This window comes from Leucoraja erinacea, chromosome 19 (assembly GCF_028641065.1).
Source record: "Leucoraja erinacea ecotype New England chromosome 19, Leri_hhj_1, whole genome shotgun sequence".
Classification (NCBI taxonomy): Eukaryota; Metazoa; Chordata; class Chondrichthyes; order Rajiformes; family Rajidae; genus Leucoraja; species Leucoraja erinaceus.
In genome coordinates, this window is record NC_073395.1 from 14,803,185 (window position 1) to 14,820,437 (window position 17,253).

The window sequence follows — 17,253 nt, forward strand, 5'->3', positions numbered from 1 at the left end:
AATGGTGATAAATCTATTGTTAAATTTAAATCTAAGATTGATAGATTGCTGTGAAGTAAAGGTTATCATGGGATATGCGAGGCAGTAAATATTGACTTATGAAGGATGAAAGTTAGTTTACTTGGACAGAGGATGAAGGGTTTAACTGTGTGCAGAGCCAAAGAATAGCCAAGATTTATAAAAGCACCAAGATAGTATATACTACTTGACAGAGGCAGGATGCAGAAGAATTTACAGACACACTTGTGAACCTGATTACAAAGCGGGTGTGGAGAAATTAACCAGTTGGATAATCTCTGAACATTTCAGGAGGCTATAAATATGAATGACTTAGTGATAAATGTATCAAATGCCAATTGCCAACCTATTTGGAATTTGTAACAGTATTTTCTGTATAAAAGTGCTGACTAATTTTATAAAAAATATGAGATGCATAGATAGGGTAGACAATCAGAACCTTCATCCCAGAGTGGAAATGTCAAAGGGTAGACAGCATACCTGTAAGGTCAGAGAGAGAATGGTTAAAGGACATATGCAGAGCTTTTTTTTTTTACACAGAGGGTGAGTCGTGCTTGCAAAGTGCTGCCCGAGGTGGTGGTGGAAGCAATAGTGGAGTTGAAGAGGCTTTTAGATGGACACATGGGATGCAGGGAATGGAGGGATATGGAGCACATGCAGGCAGCAGGGATTAGTTCAAGTAGGTGCTGTGTTAGGCATAGACATTGTGGGCCAAAAAAAATTGATCATGTGTTGTATTGTTGTGTTATCTTCACGCCCCACAAAAAAACGATTCTAGCCATCAACCTTTACCACATTCTCAGGTAGAACTAGATTGTAAGACCATTTTATTTAATTTTAAACAAAGCTCCTGACCATGAATTCCCCATGATGAGTTACTTCCTGCCAGTCACTCATGCTAATCAACACATTGCGACTAACTTCCTCACTAGTATAAAAGGACGTACCTGTAGAATGGAGATGAGGAGGAATTTTTTTAACCAGTGGGTGGTGACTCTGTGGAATTCATCGCCACAGATGGCTGTGGAGACCAAGACATCGGGTATTTTAAAAGCAGAGATTGATACGTTCTTGATTAGTAAGGGCATCAAAGGTTACAGGGAGAAGACAGGAGAATGGGGTTGAGAGGGAAAAATAGGACAGCCATGATCGAATGGCGGTGTGGACTGGGATGGCTGAATGGGCTAATTTGGTTCTTATGAAAAGGTTGGGTATGCTGACGGTGGAAAGAATTTGGGTTGGATTAGACTTGGGGTGGTTCTGGAGAGATTGACTGGAGATCAAAGGATAAAGTGGATACAGGGTGGGGTGGGGTGCATCAGAAAGATAGGGTGTGTTTGGCCATTTAGTGATCAGTTGGCTAACTAGGTGACTAGTGATCAGTTGGCTAACTCTGCTGCTCCTACTGACTGAAAAGCAATGGTGGACTTATGACATCACTCAGCAGGCCTGTGCCATTGTGCATCAAACAATTCCAGTTTTCAGTCCAAATTAAATCCTCCCAAGATTATGTGTTTCATTAGCCATTTGCACATTCCAATAATTCTTATCTTGGCATGATAGAATGTTGTTCTCCTTTTAAATCCTGAACCTTTTGTTTGTAATTCACTGATCAGCACCAATGATCAGTTCTATTTAAAGCCTTTCCAAAACTTTAATTATCTCAAATCCCTCTCTAATCTGATCTGATCAGCTCGAGCTTTTCTCATTTTAATGCTGTCATGTTATCTTTGATTTTGAACAACTTGCTAGTGTGATTATGTGGGTCTGATCAATGAATTAATAACAATAATTCTAAAACAAAAAACTAGAGGTCAGAATTTGCTTAGGCAAAGAGTTTTTGGAATGAAGAATTAATTACTGCAAATGGCTATTGAAGGATGGGATATCTGGAATCATGACAGTCACCCAGCACCCATTGTATCCATGTATAAGACACACAACATTTGTCTGAAACGTCGACCCGAAACGTTGCCCATTCTTTCTTTCCAGAGATGCGGCCTGTCCCGCTGAGTTACTCCAGCATTTTGTGTTTAAACCAGCTTCTGCAGTTCCTTTCTACACATTTGTACTCCTTCCTTGTTTCTCACCAGCAATGATGTTGCAGTTTAGCAGCTTAATGCGTTCCAAACAAGGTCCAATGCTGTCAGTGCTTCAACTATTTGAAGAAAGCTAGCTGGAGCTGGAAAGGCCACAATGGTGGAGCAACTGGTCCAGTGAACTTCTTTGATCCCGACATCTGATGCTGTCTGTGTGGAGTTTGCATGCTCTCCCTATCGCATTGCGCGAATGTCAAATACTAGAGGGCATAGCTTTTAAAGAAAAGTTTAAAAGAATAGTGCGGGAAAAGATTTTTGCACAGATAATGGTGGGTGCCTGGAATGCACTGCCTTTTGAAAGCAGACATGACAGTGGTGTTTAAGAGGCTTTTAGATAGGCACAGGAGTATGGAGGTAATGGAAGAATGGAAGACTATGGATCACATGCAGGCAGAGGAGATTAATTTAATTTGGCATCATCCTCAACGCAAACATTATGGGCTGAAGGGCCTGTTTCCGTACTGTACTGTTCTATGTTCTACATACTATGTTCGACAACAGTTCCTCTGCACAAAGTCTTTGCACTGGCTAAACCAAGATTCAGTGCATCCCTTAGCACATACCCCTGCAAAGTGTGATGTAGATCAGAGTTCCACATTCTGGATCAGTTGGAATCCAGCTCAGGATTAATCTCTAGACAGTCCCTTGCATTTTTCTCCAGATGTTTTTGCAAATGCAAAGTCCACAGAGGTGAACGATCATCTCATTCTCGTTGCAGATATCCCAAGGGTCAGTGTGGGCTCGGAATGTGATTCCAAGCATGCAGGATGGATTTGGCGGGTAGGTCTTGGTGCAAGGTGAAGACACAAGGAACTGCAGATGCTGGTTTACAAACAAAAAAAAGACACAACGTATTGAAGTAGCTCAGCGGGTCAGGCAGCATCTCTGGAAAACATGGATAGGCGACATTTCGGATCAGGACCTTTTGTCGGATTTCTTCAGAGTCTGAATAAGGATTCTGACCTGAAATGTCGCCTATCCGTGTTCTCGATAGATGCTGCCTTACTCGGTTATAGCAGACAATCGGCAATAATAGATTGTTGTATCCCTCCCGGGGTCCGTTATAACAAGGCTTTACTATGTAATGAACCTTTGTATTTTTTTGTTAATAAAAAATGTAGCAAGCATACCATCAACCTGTTTTCAGCCTAACGTATATTAGGGCTATCAAACCTTAAAGGGCCTGTCCCACGAGCATGCGACTCCATGCGGCAAGCGCGACCTAAAGGGCCGGTTCTACCAGCATGCGCCTGCATGTGGCAAACACGACCAAACCAGAAGCGGGGGCCGTGCGGAGGTCAAGTGAGGTTCGAGCAAAGTCCGCAGGACGTTCGCGCACGATGTACAGCGTCGAGGCGGTGCATACGGCGTTGCCGCGCAGAATTTTTGAACACGGTCAGTTTTTCGGAGCCACGCGCGATGTCGGGACCAGCTCTGCACAACTCCATACGGCTCCGACGATAGAAGTGGGACCAGCCCCGCGAGGCGGTATGGCTCAAGTGACCACGTTAGGTCGCGCTTGCTGCATGCAGGCGCATGCTCGTGGGACCGGCCCTTTAGGATTGCTTCTGCTTATGGAACTCCAAAAAGTAAGATTTTGAAATATAACAATAATGCAAAATAATTTAAATATATATAAGGACAAACACAGAATTTCAACTAGTTTATCAAATAAAATCTATAAATGATTTCACATAATTATGTAGTTTTCATTCTAACATTTAATAAAACATTATATTACAATGTGACAGATTATTATCAACATCTTTCACATTTACATATAATTAGGTTTATTGAGTGATTAAAAAGATTAGCTATAATTTATCAAATCCTAATCATGTTTTTTAATTGCATTGCTCAACAATAATAGAATACTAATATTTATGAACAGAGAGGGGGTGGAGGCAGGAGTGAAAGGAGTGATAGGGAGAGGGTGGGGGTTGAGGAAAGAGTGAAGATGGAAGAGAGAGAGAGTGAAAAAGAGGAAGGGAGAGTGTAGTGGCAAACTAATAACCAGAAACAACCAGAGAACCAAAGGAACCAAGACTGGAGTCCATGCTGAGGAGAGGTCCATCTTCTCTGCATGCCCCCATGTTTGCCTTTTCTTTCTCCGCAACTCCCACTCTCAGTCAATGGGGCAGAGTGATATTCGCCCACTACCCCACAAAGCATAGGCTGGGATTCTAAACACACTGTAATTTGCCCATTGAGCTCCCAAACTCTCCCTAATGCCCAGGGAGAAGTCTGACCTACCAGGCCTAGCAATGATAAAGGCAGGGCGGCAATATGAGGATGAGTTGTGAAGGTCAGGGTGAGGGAGCAGAAAGTCAGGAGAGCACGGGAGGAAGGCACTGAGAGTGAGGGATATGCAACAAGGTTAAGCAACAAGGCAGCTGTGGGAATCAGATGGGGAACAGTATATGAGATGAAGGGCAGAGTGTGCTGGAGAGGGAGTAGACGGGCAAGGGAGTACACAGGGTGTTGGAGGGCAACTGTGAGAGTCAGGAGGAGGAGGGAGAAGAAGGATTCTTGGTGGCAGACACAATCCAACTGATCATGCTCCACAATTTCCAACACAGCTAACAATTTCATATTAGTCAGCAAAATTAAGCACTTTGTTGAATTAATGTTCATAGGTTATAGGAGCAGAATTATGCCATTCAGCCCATCAAATAGACTCCATCATTCAATCATGGGTGATCCATCTTTCCCTCTCAACCCCATTCTTCTGCCTTCTCCCCATAACCTTTCATACCCTTATTAATCACAAATTTGTCAATCTCCACCCTAAAAATACCCAAGGACGTCCTCCACGGTTGTCTATGGCAATGAATTCCACAGAATCCCCACCCTTTGACTAGAAACATTCCTCCTCAGTTTTGTTCAATCATTATGCTTTGCAGTGACAACTATAATTGATATTTTCATAAGTCATAGGAACAGAAGCAGGCCATTCGGCCCATCGAGTCAACTACACCATTCAATCATGCCTGAGCTTTCATTCCCTCCCAACCCCATTCTCCTGCCTTCTCCACATAACTCCTGACACCCATTCTAATCAAGAATCTGTCAATCTCCACCATATAAATATCCATTGACGGCCTCCACAGCCTTCTGTGGCAATGAATTTCACAGATTCACAAACCTCTGATAAAGAAATTCTTCCTCATCTAATTTTTAAAGCTACGTCCTTTTATTCTGAGGCTATGGCCTCTGGTCCTAGACGCTCCCACTAGTGGAAACATCCTCCCCACACCCACTCTATCCAGGCTTTATGAAACAGCTTTCTGAATTTCAAACTTAAGTCGAGCACATACACCAAGTTCACACATTTTTTTCATGAACAGTCTTCAACCTGCGACATTAACCCTGTTTCTCTCTCCACAGATTTTGCTTGGCCTGCTGAATATTTCCAGCATTTTTGCTCCACATTATCAAGCCAACCCGTGGAGAAGTCGTCATAATTTAATCACCATAATCATTGTGGGCCAAGATGGCATGTAAAGTAGAAAGCAACTGAGATTTTCTGCTCCAGCTGCAGAGATAGTTGTGCCATAAATAAGTCACATTCCAGACTTGACAGCTCCCAGCCAGACTTTTGAATTGGTTAGTTGTGACAAAGCCGCCACCCGCTCCTTCCTGGGCCAGTGGAAACGCAAGGCTAAAGCTGGAGGGTTGTTTTCCCCATGTTGAGTTCTTATGTAGCATCCTCCAAACTGATTCAGGAGCCAAATGCGCACTCAAACTCTGATAATCTGGCGCCTTCGACCTTGGTTCTGCCAAATAAGACATTTTCCAGATTGTTGGATGTTACATCCAAGTCGCTGTTTTTTGGCCTCTTTTCATTTACAATTGCACAGTACTACAATATTTGCATTGTAATTTAGTACATTGAGACCCAAGAGACTGCAGATAATGCAAGGTGTTGACTTAAAACATTGACCATCCATTTGACTTCATAGATACTGCCTGACAAGTTGAGTTCCTCAACTATTAGTGAAGTAGCATCTGCAGTAATGCTCCATTAATTTGACAGGAATAGAATATTGGTGGTGCTGCACAAACAGATTTTCTGGACTATGGATGCTATTCATAATTGTTTTTCTACACACGGTAAATATATCTATTGCAGCTAATTTGTGAGTTTAACATCTGTAGTTGGGAAGTTACTAGAGAGTATTCTGAGGGATAAGTTATACGGGCATTTGGATGGGCAAAGGCTGATTTGGGATAGTCAGCATGGTTTTGTACGTGGGAGGTTGTGTCTCACAAATCTGATTGCTTTTTTTGAAAATGTGACACAAAACATCGATGAGGGCAGAGCTGTAGATGTTATGTACATGGATTTCAGTAAGGTATTCGACAAGGTTCTGCATGGTAGGCTGCTCTGGAAGGTTAGATCGCATGGGATCTAAGGAGAGATAGCTGAATATATAGCAAATTGGCTCCATGGAAGGAAGCAGAGGGTGATGGTGGAAGGTTGCTTCTCGGACTGGAGGCCTGTGACTAGTGGTGTGCCTCAGGTTTTGGTGCTGGCCCGTTACTGTTGGTCGTCATCAATGATTTGAATGAGAACATACAGGGCAAGATTAGCAAGTTTTCTGATGATACAAATGTTAGTGGTTTTGCAGATAACGAAGATGGTTATCAAAGATTGCAGCAGAATCTGGATCCATTGGCCAGGTGGGGGGAGGAATGGTTGATGGAATTTACTACAGAGAAGTGTGAGGTGTTGCATTTTGGGACGTCGATCAAGGGCAGGACCGACACAGTAAATGGTAGGCCTCTGGATAGCGTTGTAGGGCTGAGGGATCTAGGAGTACAGGTGCATGGTTCCTTGAAGGTTAAGCCGCAGGTAGATAAGGAGGGGGGGGGGGTCAAAAAGGCTTTTGGCACTTTGACCTTCATCAGTCAGAGTATTGAGTATAGAAGTTGGGAGGTCATGTTGCAGTTGTACAAGACGTTAGTGAGACTGCATTTAGAATAATGTGTTTCGTTCTAGGCACCATGTTATAGGAAAGATATTGTCAAGCTTGAAAGGGTTCGGAAAAGATTTACGAGGATGTTTCCAGGACAAGAGTGTGTGAGCTTTAGGGAGAGATTGAATAGGTTGGGTCTCTATTCCATGGAGCGCAGGAGGATGAGGAGTGACTTTATAGAGGTGTATAAAATCATGAGAGGAATAAATCTGATAATGCACAGAATCTCCCCAGAGTAGGGGAATCGAGGACCAGAGGGTATAGGTTCAAGGTGAAGGGGAAAAGATTTAATAGGAAACCGTGAGGTAACCTTTTCACACAAAGGGTGGTGGGTGTATGGAACAAGCTGCCAGAGGAGGTAGTTGAGGCTGGGACTATCCCATTGTTTAAGAAACAGTTACAGGTACATGAATAGCACAGGTTTGGAGGGATATGAACCAAGCGCAGGCAAGCGGGACTAGTGTAGCCGGGACATTGTTGGCGATATGGGCAAGTTGGGCCGAAGGGCCTGTGTCCACACTGTATCACTTCATGACTATGATTATGGTGAGTCGCATCTTTAAGCCACAATAGCACTTTTTGCGAATGAATTCCTACCATACTTGAAAGGCAGTTTCATTGACCCGGTGATATGGGGGAAGGCGCGAGGATAGGGAGCAGGGATAGTTGCTGGGATCCGGAGGCAGGCACAGAAACCTGGGCGGCATGAGCAGGTACCGAGATCCAGGGATCTAGGGGCAGGACTGGGAAATTCAGGGGAGGACCCGGGTTCCGGGGACAAGCCCAGGGGCAGGTGAAGGAATCTGGGGTGCAAGCCCAAGGATCTGGGGAAAATAGCAGTCCCTAGGATCTGAGGCAGGGTATCTGGAGGCAGGAAAAGTGATCTGGAGGGGGGTGTGGGTGGGGGAGGGCAAAAGGCAGGTCCAGGGATATGAGGAACAGGTGCAGGTATCTGGGCATAGGGGCAGGGGAAATGGGGGCAGGAATGTGGGGGCAGGAAAAATGACCTGGTGGGGCCGGGGCAGGTCCAAGGATCTGAGGAGCAAGTCCAGGGATCTGAGGAGCAAGTCCAGGGATCTTAGGGGCAGGTCCAGGGATTTTCGGAGCAGGTCCAGGGATCTGAGGAGCAAGTCCAGGGAACTTAGGGGCAGGTCCAGGGATCTTCGGAGCAGGTCCAGGGATCTGAGGAGCAAGTCCAGGGATCTGAGGAGCAAGTCCAGGGAACTTAGGGGCAGGGTTCGGGGTCTTAGTAGAAGGTACAGGGATCTTACGAACAAGTCTAGGTATCTGAGTACAGCGGCAGGGGGAGTGTGGGCAGGAATAGGGGAGCAGGAAAAGTGACCCGTTGGGACAGGAGCAGACCCTGGGATCTGAGGAGTAGGTGCATGGATCGGGGGCGGGGTGGAGGAACGTGAGGCTGGAGGCGGAGCAGGAGACCTCCTCCTCCTCCCTCTCCCCGCCCGCCAAGGCAGGAGGCGCGGCTTCAGTCGGAGCCTGGCCGCGGAGAGCGCAGCGTAAGCGGGGTTTGGGCGGTGGTGGGAGGGTGAGGGCTCCGGCCTCCGGCCTCGGTAATGCTGGGCCCGGGCAGCCGCTGTCTCCGTCTCCGTCTCCGTCCCCGGGCGGCCTGAGGCTCGGGACCGGGGAAAGCGGGCGTGAGGATCGCCGTCGCTCAGCGGTTTCAGGCCCGGCAGCGGGGCCCGCAGATGGGTGATCCGGCCCGGCCCGGCCCCCTCATCCCTCATTCTCCCCCCCCCCCTCATCCCCGTCATTCCCGATCCCCCTCATCCCCACCCCCGTCCCCCTCATCCCCCTCCCCCCTCATCCCCATCCCCCGTCCCCCTCATCCCTCATCCCCCTCATCCCCCCCCCTCATCCCCATCCCCCCCCCTCATCCCCCCCATCCCCCTCAGCATCATTCCCGATCCCCCTCACCCCCGTCCCCCTCATTCCCCCTCCCCCTCATTCATCCCCCGTCCCCCGTCCCCCTCATCCCCCTCATTCCCCCGTCATCCCCGAGTCCCCCTCATCCCCCTCATCCCCGCCCCCATCCCCTCATCCCCCCATCCCCAGCCCCCCTCATCCCCCTCATCCCCCTCATCCCCGTCCCCCTCATCCCCCTCATCATCCCCGGCCCCCCTCACCCCGTCCCCCTCATCCCCCTCATTCCCGATCCCCCTCATCCCCCGATCCCCCTCATCCCCGATCCCCCCATCATCCCCCTCATCCCCGTCCCCCCCGATCCCCCTCATCCCCGATCCCCCTCATCCCCGTCCCCCTCATCCCCCTCATTCCCGGCCCCCCTCATCCCCCTCATCCCCGGCCCCCCCTCATCCCCGGTCTCCCTCATCCCCCTCGTCATCCCCGCCCCCCTCATCCCCCTCATCCCCGGCCCCCCTCATCCCCCCAAACTCGGGAGGGTTTCCCCCCCGCCCGGTTCATCCGCTGTCCCTCCAGCTCCCCCCCCCCCCCCCCCCCCCCCCCCCAGCCTTCATCCTCGAGCCATTCCCACCCCTTCAGGTCTCCCTCATCTTCTACCCCCCTCGTCATCTCCTCAAGTCTTCCCTCCTCCTCCTCCTCTCCCCTTAGAACCTTCCTCCTCCGCCCCTCCGTGTCCTCCCTCCTTCCCCACCCCTCCAGTTCCTTCCTCCTCCTCCCTTCATCCCCTCAGCACCTGCCTCCCCCACCCCATCTAATCTAGAACTCCCTCCACTTCCCTGTCCCTCCTCCCTCTCCCCTCCACTCATTATTTCCACCACTCCATTCTCCTTCTCCTCCTCTCTTCCCCACCCACACCCCTTTCCTCCTAGCTATCCCACTACTACCCCTTTTAATGTACTACAACTCGTCCTCACTCTTACCCCCTCCCCCCATATACACCTCTTCCTCCCTCCTCCCCATCCCAGAGTTCCTATCCATGACCCTACCTCCTTCCACTCTACTACGCATTCTCCTCCGTCCCTTTCCCCTCCCGCTCTACCGCCCCGCTAATTCATCCCCTATTTCTGTTTCTCTTCCTGTACACACTCCCTGCACCGCCTCATCACTTGCACCTCCTCCAACTTCATCTACTGTATCCGCTGTTCCAGGTGTCTAATCCTGTACATCGGCGAGACCAAGCGCAGGCTCGTTGATCGTTTCGCTGAACACCTCCGCTCAGTCCGTCTAAACCTACCTGCTCCTGGTTGCTCAGCATTTTAACTCCCCCTCCCATTCCCAATCTGATCTTTCTGTCCTCGGCCTCCTCCAATGTCAGAGTGAGGCCCAGTGTAAATTGGAAGAACAGCACATCATATTTTGCTTGGGTAGCTTACACCTCAGCGGTATGAACATTGACTTCTCGAACTTCAAGTAGCCCGTGCTTTCCCCCTCCCTCCATCCCCTCCCCCTTCACCCACTGTCTCTGACTACATTTTATCTCTACGGCCCACTCCCCTGATATCAGTCTGAAGAAGGGTCTCGACCCTAAACGTCACCCATTCCTTCTCTCCAGAGATGCTACTTGTCCATCTGAGTTATTCCAGCATTTTGTGTCTATCTTCGTTGCTTCCTGACCCTTTCTCTCTTCCGCTGAATTGATTGATGAGTTCTTTTGATGACAATTTACATCTTTCACAGGTCATTCTATGCTTGCTTGTAGGATTGTGGATTCCTTCTTGCCACACCAACCCGTGCGACAACCCATAGCTGATCACCTTATAGCTGCAACGTTTTGGCACGTTGAACTATTTGGCCTGGGAGGTATGTTCCTGGCAATTCTATCAGGTGGAGTTTAGAGGTTGTAAACTCCTGTATCCGCGGGGATGGAGATTCTATCAAGTAACGCTTGCTCCTTAAGCACTTTGCATGAATAACCAGGTTATCTCATTCGCGTCTGAAGAAGGGTCTCGACCCAAAATGTCACCTATTACTTTTCTCCAGAGATGCTATCTGACCCGCTGAGTTACTCCAGCTTTCTGTGTCTATCTTCGCTTCATGGAAGTGCAGAGAAGTAGTTCCTTCCCCATAGGGCTTGAGCTCCCTGCATGAAGATGGAGCGCAGTTGATGTTAGCGCACCTACACCTGGTTTGCAGGATCCTCTGTGAATTTCTGCCAGCAATATCTCACCAAGATAAAGCTTGGGCCTAGCACCAGTCCTATTTAAGGGAGGGTCATAAGGAGAGTGGTCCAGATCAGCTCAGTTCCTCCCATGAAGCCAGCCAAATGCAGCCACAGGTAAAGTGAGGAGCCTGGAAGATCACTGAACAACTTCATTAGCTCAGCCATGGGTGCTTTGGTAGTTGTCCCACTGGGCTTAGAGCACGATCAAGAGCAAGAGGAGAGAGCTGAACGGAAAGCCAGACTTGCCAGGGTGCTCCAAAGGAGGAAAGAAAGAAGGGCTGTTCCCCGGAGGCCCTACAGCCCGAGAGTCTACAAGGAGCCCCGCTCCTACCTACAGCTCTCTGAGGAGCAATGCATCCAGAGGCTGAGGTTTTCCAAGGCAGTGGTGACGGAGATCTGTCAACTTCTGCAGGCGGAGCTGCAGCCACGCACCCGAGCCTGGACTGCCCTGCCAGTGGAGGTGAAGGTCACCGTCACCCTGAACTTCTTGGCCTCAGGCTCCTTCCAGGCGGCGGCGGCAGCGGACCTCTGCCACATTTCGCAGTTTGCGGCACACTGCTGCATTCGGGATGTCACGGACGCCCTCCACTCAAAGAGAGAGGACTTCATCTCCTTCCCCGCGAGCAGCGATCAACAGACTGAGCGAGCAAAAGGGTTTGCCAGCATTGCCGGTTTCCCCAAGGTTCAGGGAGCGATAGACTGCACTCACGTGGCTCTGCGGACTCCCCACGTGAAGCCGGAGCTGTACAGGAATCACAAGGGCTTCCACTCCCTGAATGTGCAGCTTCTGTGTGACCACGAGCAGAAGTTCCTCATGGTGAATGCCATGTACCCTGGGAGCACCCGTGACGCATTCATCCTCAGGCAGTCCAAGGTGCCCGGCATGTTTCAGCCACCACAGCACTTGGACGGTTGGCTCTTGGGAGATAAAGACTATCCACTCCTGCCATGGCTCCTCACTCCTATCCGGTCTCCTGCAAGCACATCACACTACAATTACATCCGCAGTCACAGGGCCACCTGGGGTCTGGTGAAAAATGCCATCAGGCTCCTCAAGATGAGATTCCGGTGCCTGGACCGATCTGGCGGCGCCCTCCAGTACTCACCGGAGAGGGTCTCGCGTTTCATCGTTGTCTGCTGCATGCTGCATAATCTGGCCATTATGAGGGGACAACCATTACCCGATGACCAGATGCATCCAGATGATGAGGACAGCGAAGATCATAATGATGATGATGATGAAGAAGAGGAGGAAGATGAAGAGGAGGAGGAAAACGTCGACGAGGAGGAGGATGGGGAGCAAGAGAATGGCAGGAAAAGAGAGGCCTTGTCTGGACGTACCATTCGGGCATGTCTCATAGCCCGGAGATTCTCCGGAACTCTGATGTTTACGCACCCAGGCACAGTGACATTCCTATACCCAGTGAAGCCAGATCATGCCACCGTGTGATTTTCAAACTGAGGCACAGTAGCCAGCAGTGAGCAGTGAAAGTTGCACCAATTCAGCTCGACGCCGTGACTAACATTCTCCACTGTACAAGACTTTTGGCAGTCAGTATTTTGGCATCAGAAGTACCAAGATCACTGATTACAAGACCACCGTCTTTAACCGTAGCAAGTGGAAGGTTCCCAATACCTTCCTATCGAACCTCCTGGTCACTGAGGCTGTCGTGCAAAACGCTGGGTCTAAAGTATCTTAAAGAAAGCTAACCACTTATCTGCATGAGGGAAACCACCACCTGGAACACCCATTCCTGAATGTGCAAGGGCAACTCTTCAGGAAGATGCCTGCTATTCTTGGCTCAACACATGTAATTCTGACCATACTGAACAACAGGCTACCTCCTACAATAAGACAATAGCAGCCTCGCCTACAATACTTTGCGTCAACATGCCTTGTCTTTGGCTCAGTGACCTCACTAATTGCCAGCCTGCAATTAAGTGACAGGACCTTCCCATCGCAAGGAAAATTCTCAATCTCTTCCACCCATAAAAATAGTGTCAACCGAGTATTTGACCACCTGTAAAATGGACGCCCAAAACTCCACGACATCCATGCATGGAAAAGTGATTTCTTGCCCGTGTTACCTCTGTATCAAAATGTTGGCACTAGTCCGACAATCGATGTAGTCTTGTACTTCCCACAGGCACTGTGTAGGATGTGAACGGGAGCTCCTGTGCTTCTCTGCTACTACTTGGGACAGCAATGACCACAAGGTAACTTCCCTGCAATACCATTGCCAGTGAATTAAAAAATAATTCTTGTACTGACCCTTTTCCTAAGTTGGTTTGCCCTCTCAATGCCCATCTCAGCAGCACACCTTAAAACCAGAAGCAAAAGGAACTAATCTCCAGCAATATGTCTGACAATGAATTTAAAACAATGGAAATGTACAATTAAATACTTCTTAATGGCAATGTTAACTAAACCATGTACTTTTTCATGGCTGTGTTTTAACTGCCTTTGCCTGGTCTATTAATACACGTTGAGTTGGTGGAAGGTTGCTCTGATATAATGGAGGAGGCAGCAGGTAAAGGTGAGGGCAAGACTGAGCAGTCTTGGGCTAGGTGACCCATCCCTGACACTGCACTATATTGGCCTGTGAAGCAGTGGTCCAGGTGAGCTGGCTGAGGGGTGGCTTGTGGAAAACTAATAGTGGGAGTATGATTTTTGTGGGGCAGCTGTTTTTTGATCCACACATCCATTCTCCACACATCCTTCAAGGGAAATTGGATGAGTGTGCAAACTGCTGCAGGACAGATTGCACGGCTGCCATTACAGCCTTGGGACCCGTGCCACAATGGCAGATGTCAACTGCAGCCCTGTAGTCACAGAGAGAACATGCAAACTCTACGCGGAGGTCAGGATTGAACCGGGTCTCTCGCACTGTGAAGCAGCGGTTCTACATGTTGCACCAGTGCCGTTTTAAATACTGTATCTAAGTCCACAACTTGTCATCTGAACAGATTGTACTAGGATTGCTCATGCACTGTCCCGGGAGGGAGCAGTTTAGGGAATCGCGGATCTCAAGATGATAGAAGTTCTTCGAGCTTTATTATTTACCAAGTCAACCAACACTGACTCTGTCTGAAGAGGAAAAGATTTAATAGGAATCTGAGGGATAACCTTTTCACACAAAGGGTGATGGATGTACGGAACAAGCAGCCAGATGAGGTAGTTGAGGCAGGGACTACCCCAGCACATAAGAAACAGACAGATACATGGATAGGACAGGTTTGGAGGGATATGGACCATGATATGGATATGCAGATGGGACTAGTGTAGCTGGGACGTGTTGGGCGGTGTGGGCAAGTTGGGCCGAAGGGCCTGTTTCCACACCATATTACTTTATTGCTGCTGTTGCTCCTCATGGCAAGTGGCGCAGTGCAAATATTTATATATCCAGAGCTGACTAAGGTCTATCACATCTGCAACAACCCTGGGGCAAGGCTCTCCGTACCAACACTAGGACAGGCTTAGGTCTGTGGAGCACAGCCACTAAAATACACAAGAATGAATGATTGATGTATCTATTGTTCATTGCTTTTTTATGGTTACAATTATAAAACGTAGCTAAAAATGGACTGGTGTAATCAAGTTTTTTTGTGAAAATGTTATTCTGGTGAGACATAGATGGAGGGAGTGTGTGTCCGACAATCTCCAACTAAGTGAGTAGAAAGAGGCTAGAGATGTAGCCTTCACTGTCTCGTCCTCCAGCACCTACTGACAACAGACAAGCCCACATTAGTTGACATTAGCTTATGGAAAATGATGTGAGTCTCTTAACACCTGGAGAGCCTCAGGACACATTGCATGCTCAGTGCCAACATAAGTGGCTCTTGCAGTTTGACCACTCGACTGGTACTAGACTGACACAGCACTGCCACTAGCTTGTAGAAACAATGAACTGCAAATGCTGGCTTATGCCAAAGATAGACACAAAGTGCTGGAGTAACTCAGCAGGTCATAAGATCATAAGTGATAGGAAAAGAATTAGGCCATTTGGCCCATCAAGTCTACTGATCTATCACTCTTTCCTAACCCCATTCCCCTGCCTTCTTCCCATGATCTCTGACACCCGTACTAATCAAGATGCCAAGCATCATCTCTGGAGAAAAAGGATGGGTGATGCTTCAGGTCGGGATCGTTCTTCAGTCGGAAAGTAGGGTTCCAAATTTCGGAGCATCACCCATCCCTTTTCTCCAGAGATACTGCTTGAGCTACTGCCACAAGCTTGTTCATTAGCAGGCTGTCCTTTTGGCCAAGCAGCCAGCACTAGTCTGGTGTGGTAGAGTAATAATCAAAGGCACGGTCTGAGGATAAAGGTGTCATTATTTCTTGTGTGATACCTGGAATTAACCACGTGGAGGCTGTAACTGGTCACAGACCAACACTATACGAATGAAATGAAATCCCTTCTAATTAACCTGAGGTTCTGACAAGCTACTCTTGAGGCAACGTCCACAGTTTCCTGGACAGTGAGAGGGTAGCAGTATTCATAAAACCCCTTGCATGCACTGCCTGGTCTCCTCGAAGAGACTAGAGGACTTGGCTGGCAAAAAACCTCCATAACCTCCCCGAAGAATCAACAGGCATCTGTTTAAAAAATATGATGTAGATCAAAAGCTGTAGTCAGGAAGGATACCCATTCACAAAGGCTTGTCAGTCAGCAGCACCTGCCCGAAGTCTGGGTGGATGGAGGGACATGGAACCCGCCTGACGGCTTGTTGGACTGCGTAAATCGGGAGGGAGATGGTGACGTCGGACACGAAGAGCAAGGGCTGGTAGGAGGGTGATCCGTGGTAATGCCTCCAGCCACCTTCAAGGTCGGCTGCAGGAGGTGCCCCCGGGACACGAGGATGACCAGGAGAGGGACTTGTGTGAACTGCTCCAGTACATCGAGCCCGCGGGTCAAACGGACTTTGGAAATGGTGCCAAAAACATGGCGATTCCTGCATGAGTAACATATATGACAAATAAAGCACCTTTTAACATTTAAGGAAGGATCCTACATGGTTTCAGCTGTGCCTGTAACATGCAGCAAATCCCTCGGACCATTTTCTTGTCTAAACACAGCCTCCTGAGGCACTGCTTCAGGTGAAGATGGACGTGAAGAGTTCTCGGTTTACCTTCTGGGATAAAGCCTTCTGTTCATGTTTCTGCTACTCTTGCACCAGGTAGCCTGCACTGTCAACCCTCTGCATACTCTTCCTGTTATAAACAGCTCCCATTTAAACTCTCTGATTTAATTGCTCAAAGTCTCCAAAAATACATTTTGCACCTGTCTTTATCCCAAGACTTCAATGTCCCCACTGGGTGTACAACTGCAATACTATACTACAACAATACTACAAATGACTGATTCCTTAAATATCATTGGGGTTGAAGATGCTTCTGATAAATTCTAAGTTTCCCACTGCAGTGTGTTTGCTGACCATAGTCAACTGACAAGCCATGAACTGGTCCTGATGCAATGTGCACATTTCCATTCTATCCACCTTTACTTATCACTGTGATTAATACTGAAGATGTTCATTAACAGTTAATGCTTTAGATTTAAGGCATTTGGTATCTCTCTAATCTGAGAAGATCAATAAGGGAAATCTGACATTAAAAACAAAAATTGCCTGAAACTGGTCAGGCAGAATCGATGGGGAGAGGAACAAGTTGAAGGTAAAAGTCCCTTTGTCAGTTCTTTAATTTAGAGATACAGCATGGAAACAGGCCCTTCAGCCCACAGAATCCACACTGACCATTCACTCCGTTCCATGTTATCCCACTTTCTCATTTACTCCCTGCACACTAGAGGCAATTTACAGAGGTCAGTGAATCTACAAACCTGCAAATGTTTTGTACTGAGGAAGGATATTTGATCTGAAAGATAAGGAACACAATTTGTACCCACCCCTCCAACTGCTAGGTTAACTAAATGCCCATAGTCTACAACATTCTGGAGTCCTTGAAACTGGATTTGGACCTCAAGAGAGACAGAGTTGATTGACTTATATGGAGGACAACAGGAAAGGGTAATGTCATAATGGAAACTGAATTGTTTTC

General features: G+C 48.1%; 1 protein-coding gene across 2 annotated transcripts; it reads left to right on the forward strand.

Annotated features, from left to right (window-relative positions):
* Window positions 1-8,463: 8,463 nt before the first annotated feature.
* LOC129706240 (putative nuclease HARBI1) lies at window positions 8,464-14,776 on the forward strand. Of its 2 annotated transcripts, none has more exons than XM_055650359.1 (2): window positions 8,464-8,610; window positions 10,734-14,776. In XM_055650359.1, the coding sequence occupies exon 2, from the start codon at window positions 11,359-11,361 to the stop codon at window positions 12,643-12,645; it is 1,287 nt and encodes a 428-aa protein (XP_055506334.1). In that variant the 5' UTR covers window positions 8,464-8,610; window positions 10,734-11,358; the 3' UTR covers window positions 12,646-14,776. The 2 variants fall into 2 exon arrangements, with proteins under 2 accessions (XP_055506334.1, XP_055506335.1); XM_055650360.1 differs by having other exon boundaries at window positions 8,541-8,610; window positions 10,712-14,776.
* Window positions 14,777-17,253: the final 2,477 nt, after the last annotated feature.

What these genes read in the sequence shown, in the direction of transcription:
- LOC129706240 (XM_055650359.1), top strand. Translation starts at nt 11,359, where the DNA reads ATGGGTGCTTTGGTAGTTGTCCCACTGGGCTTAGAGCACGATCAAGAG.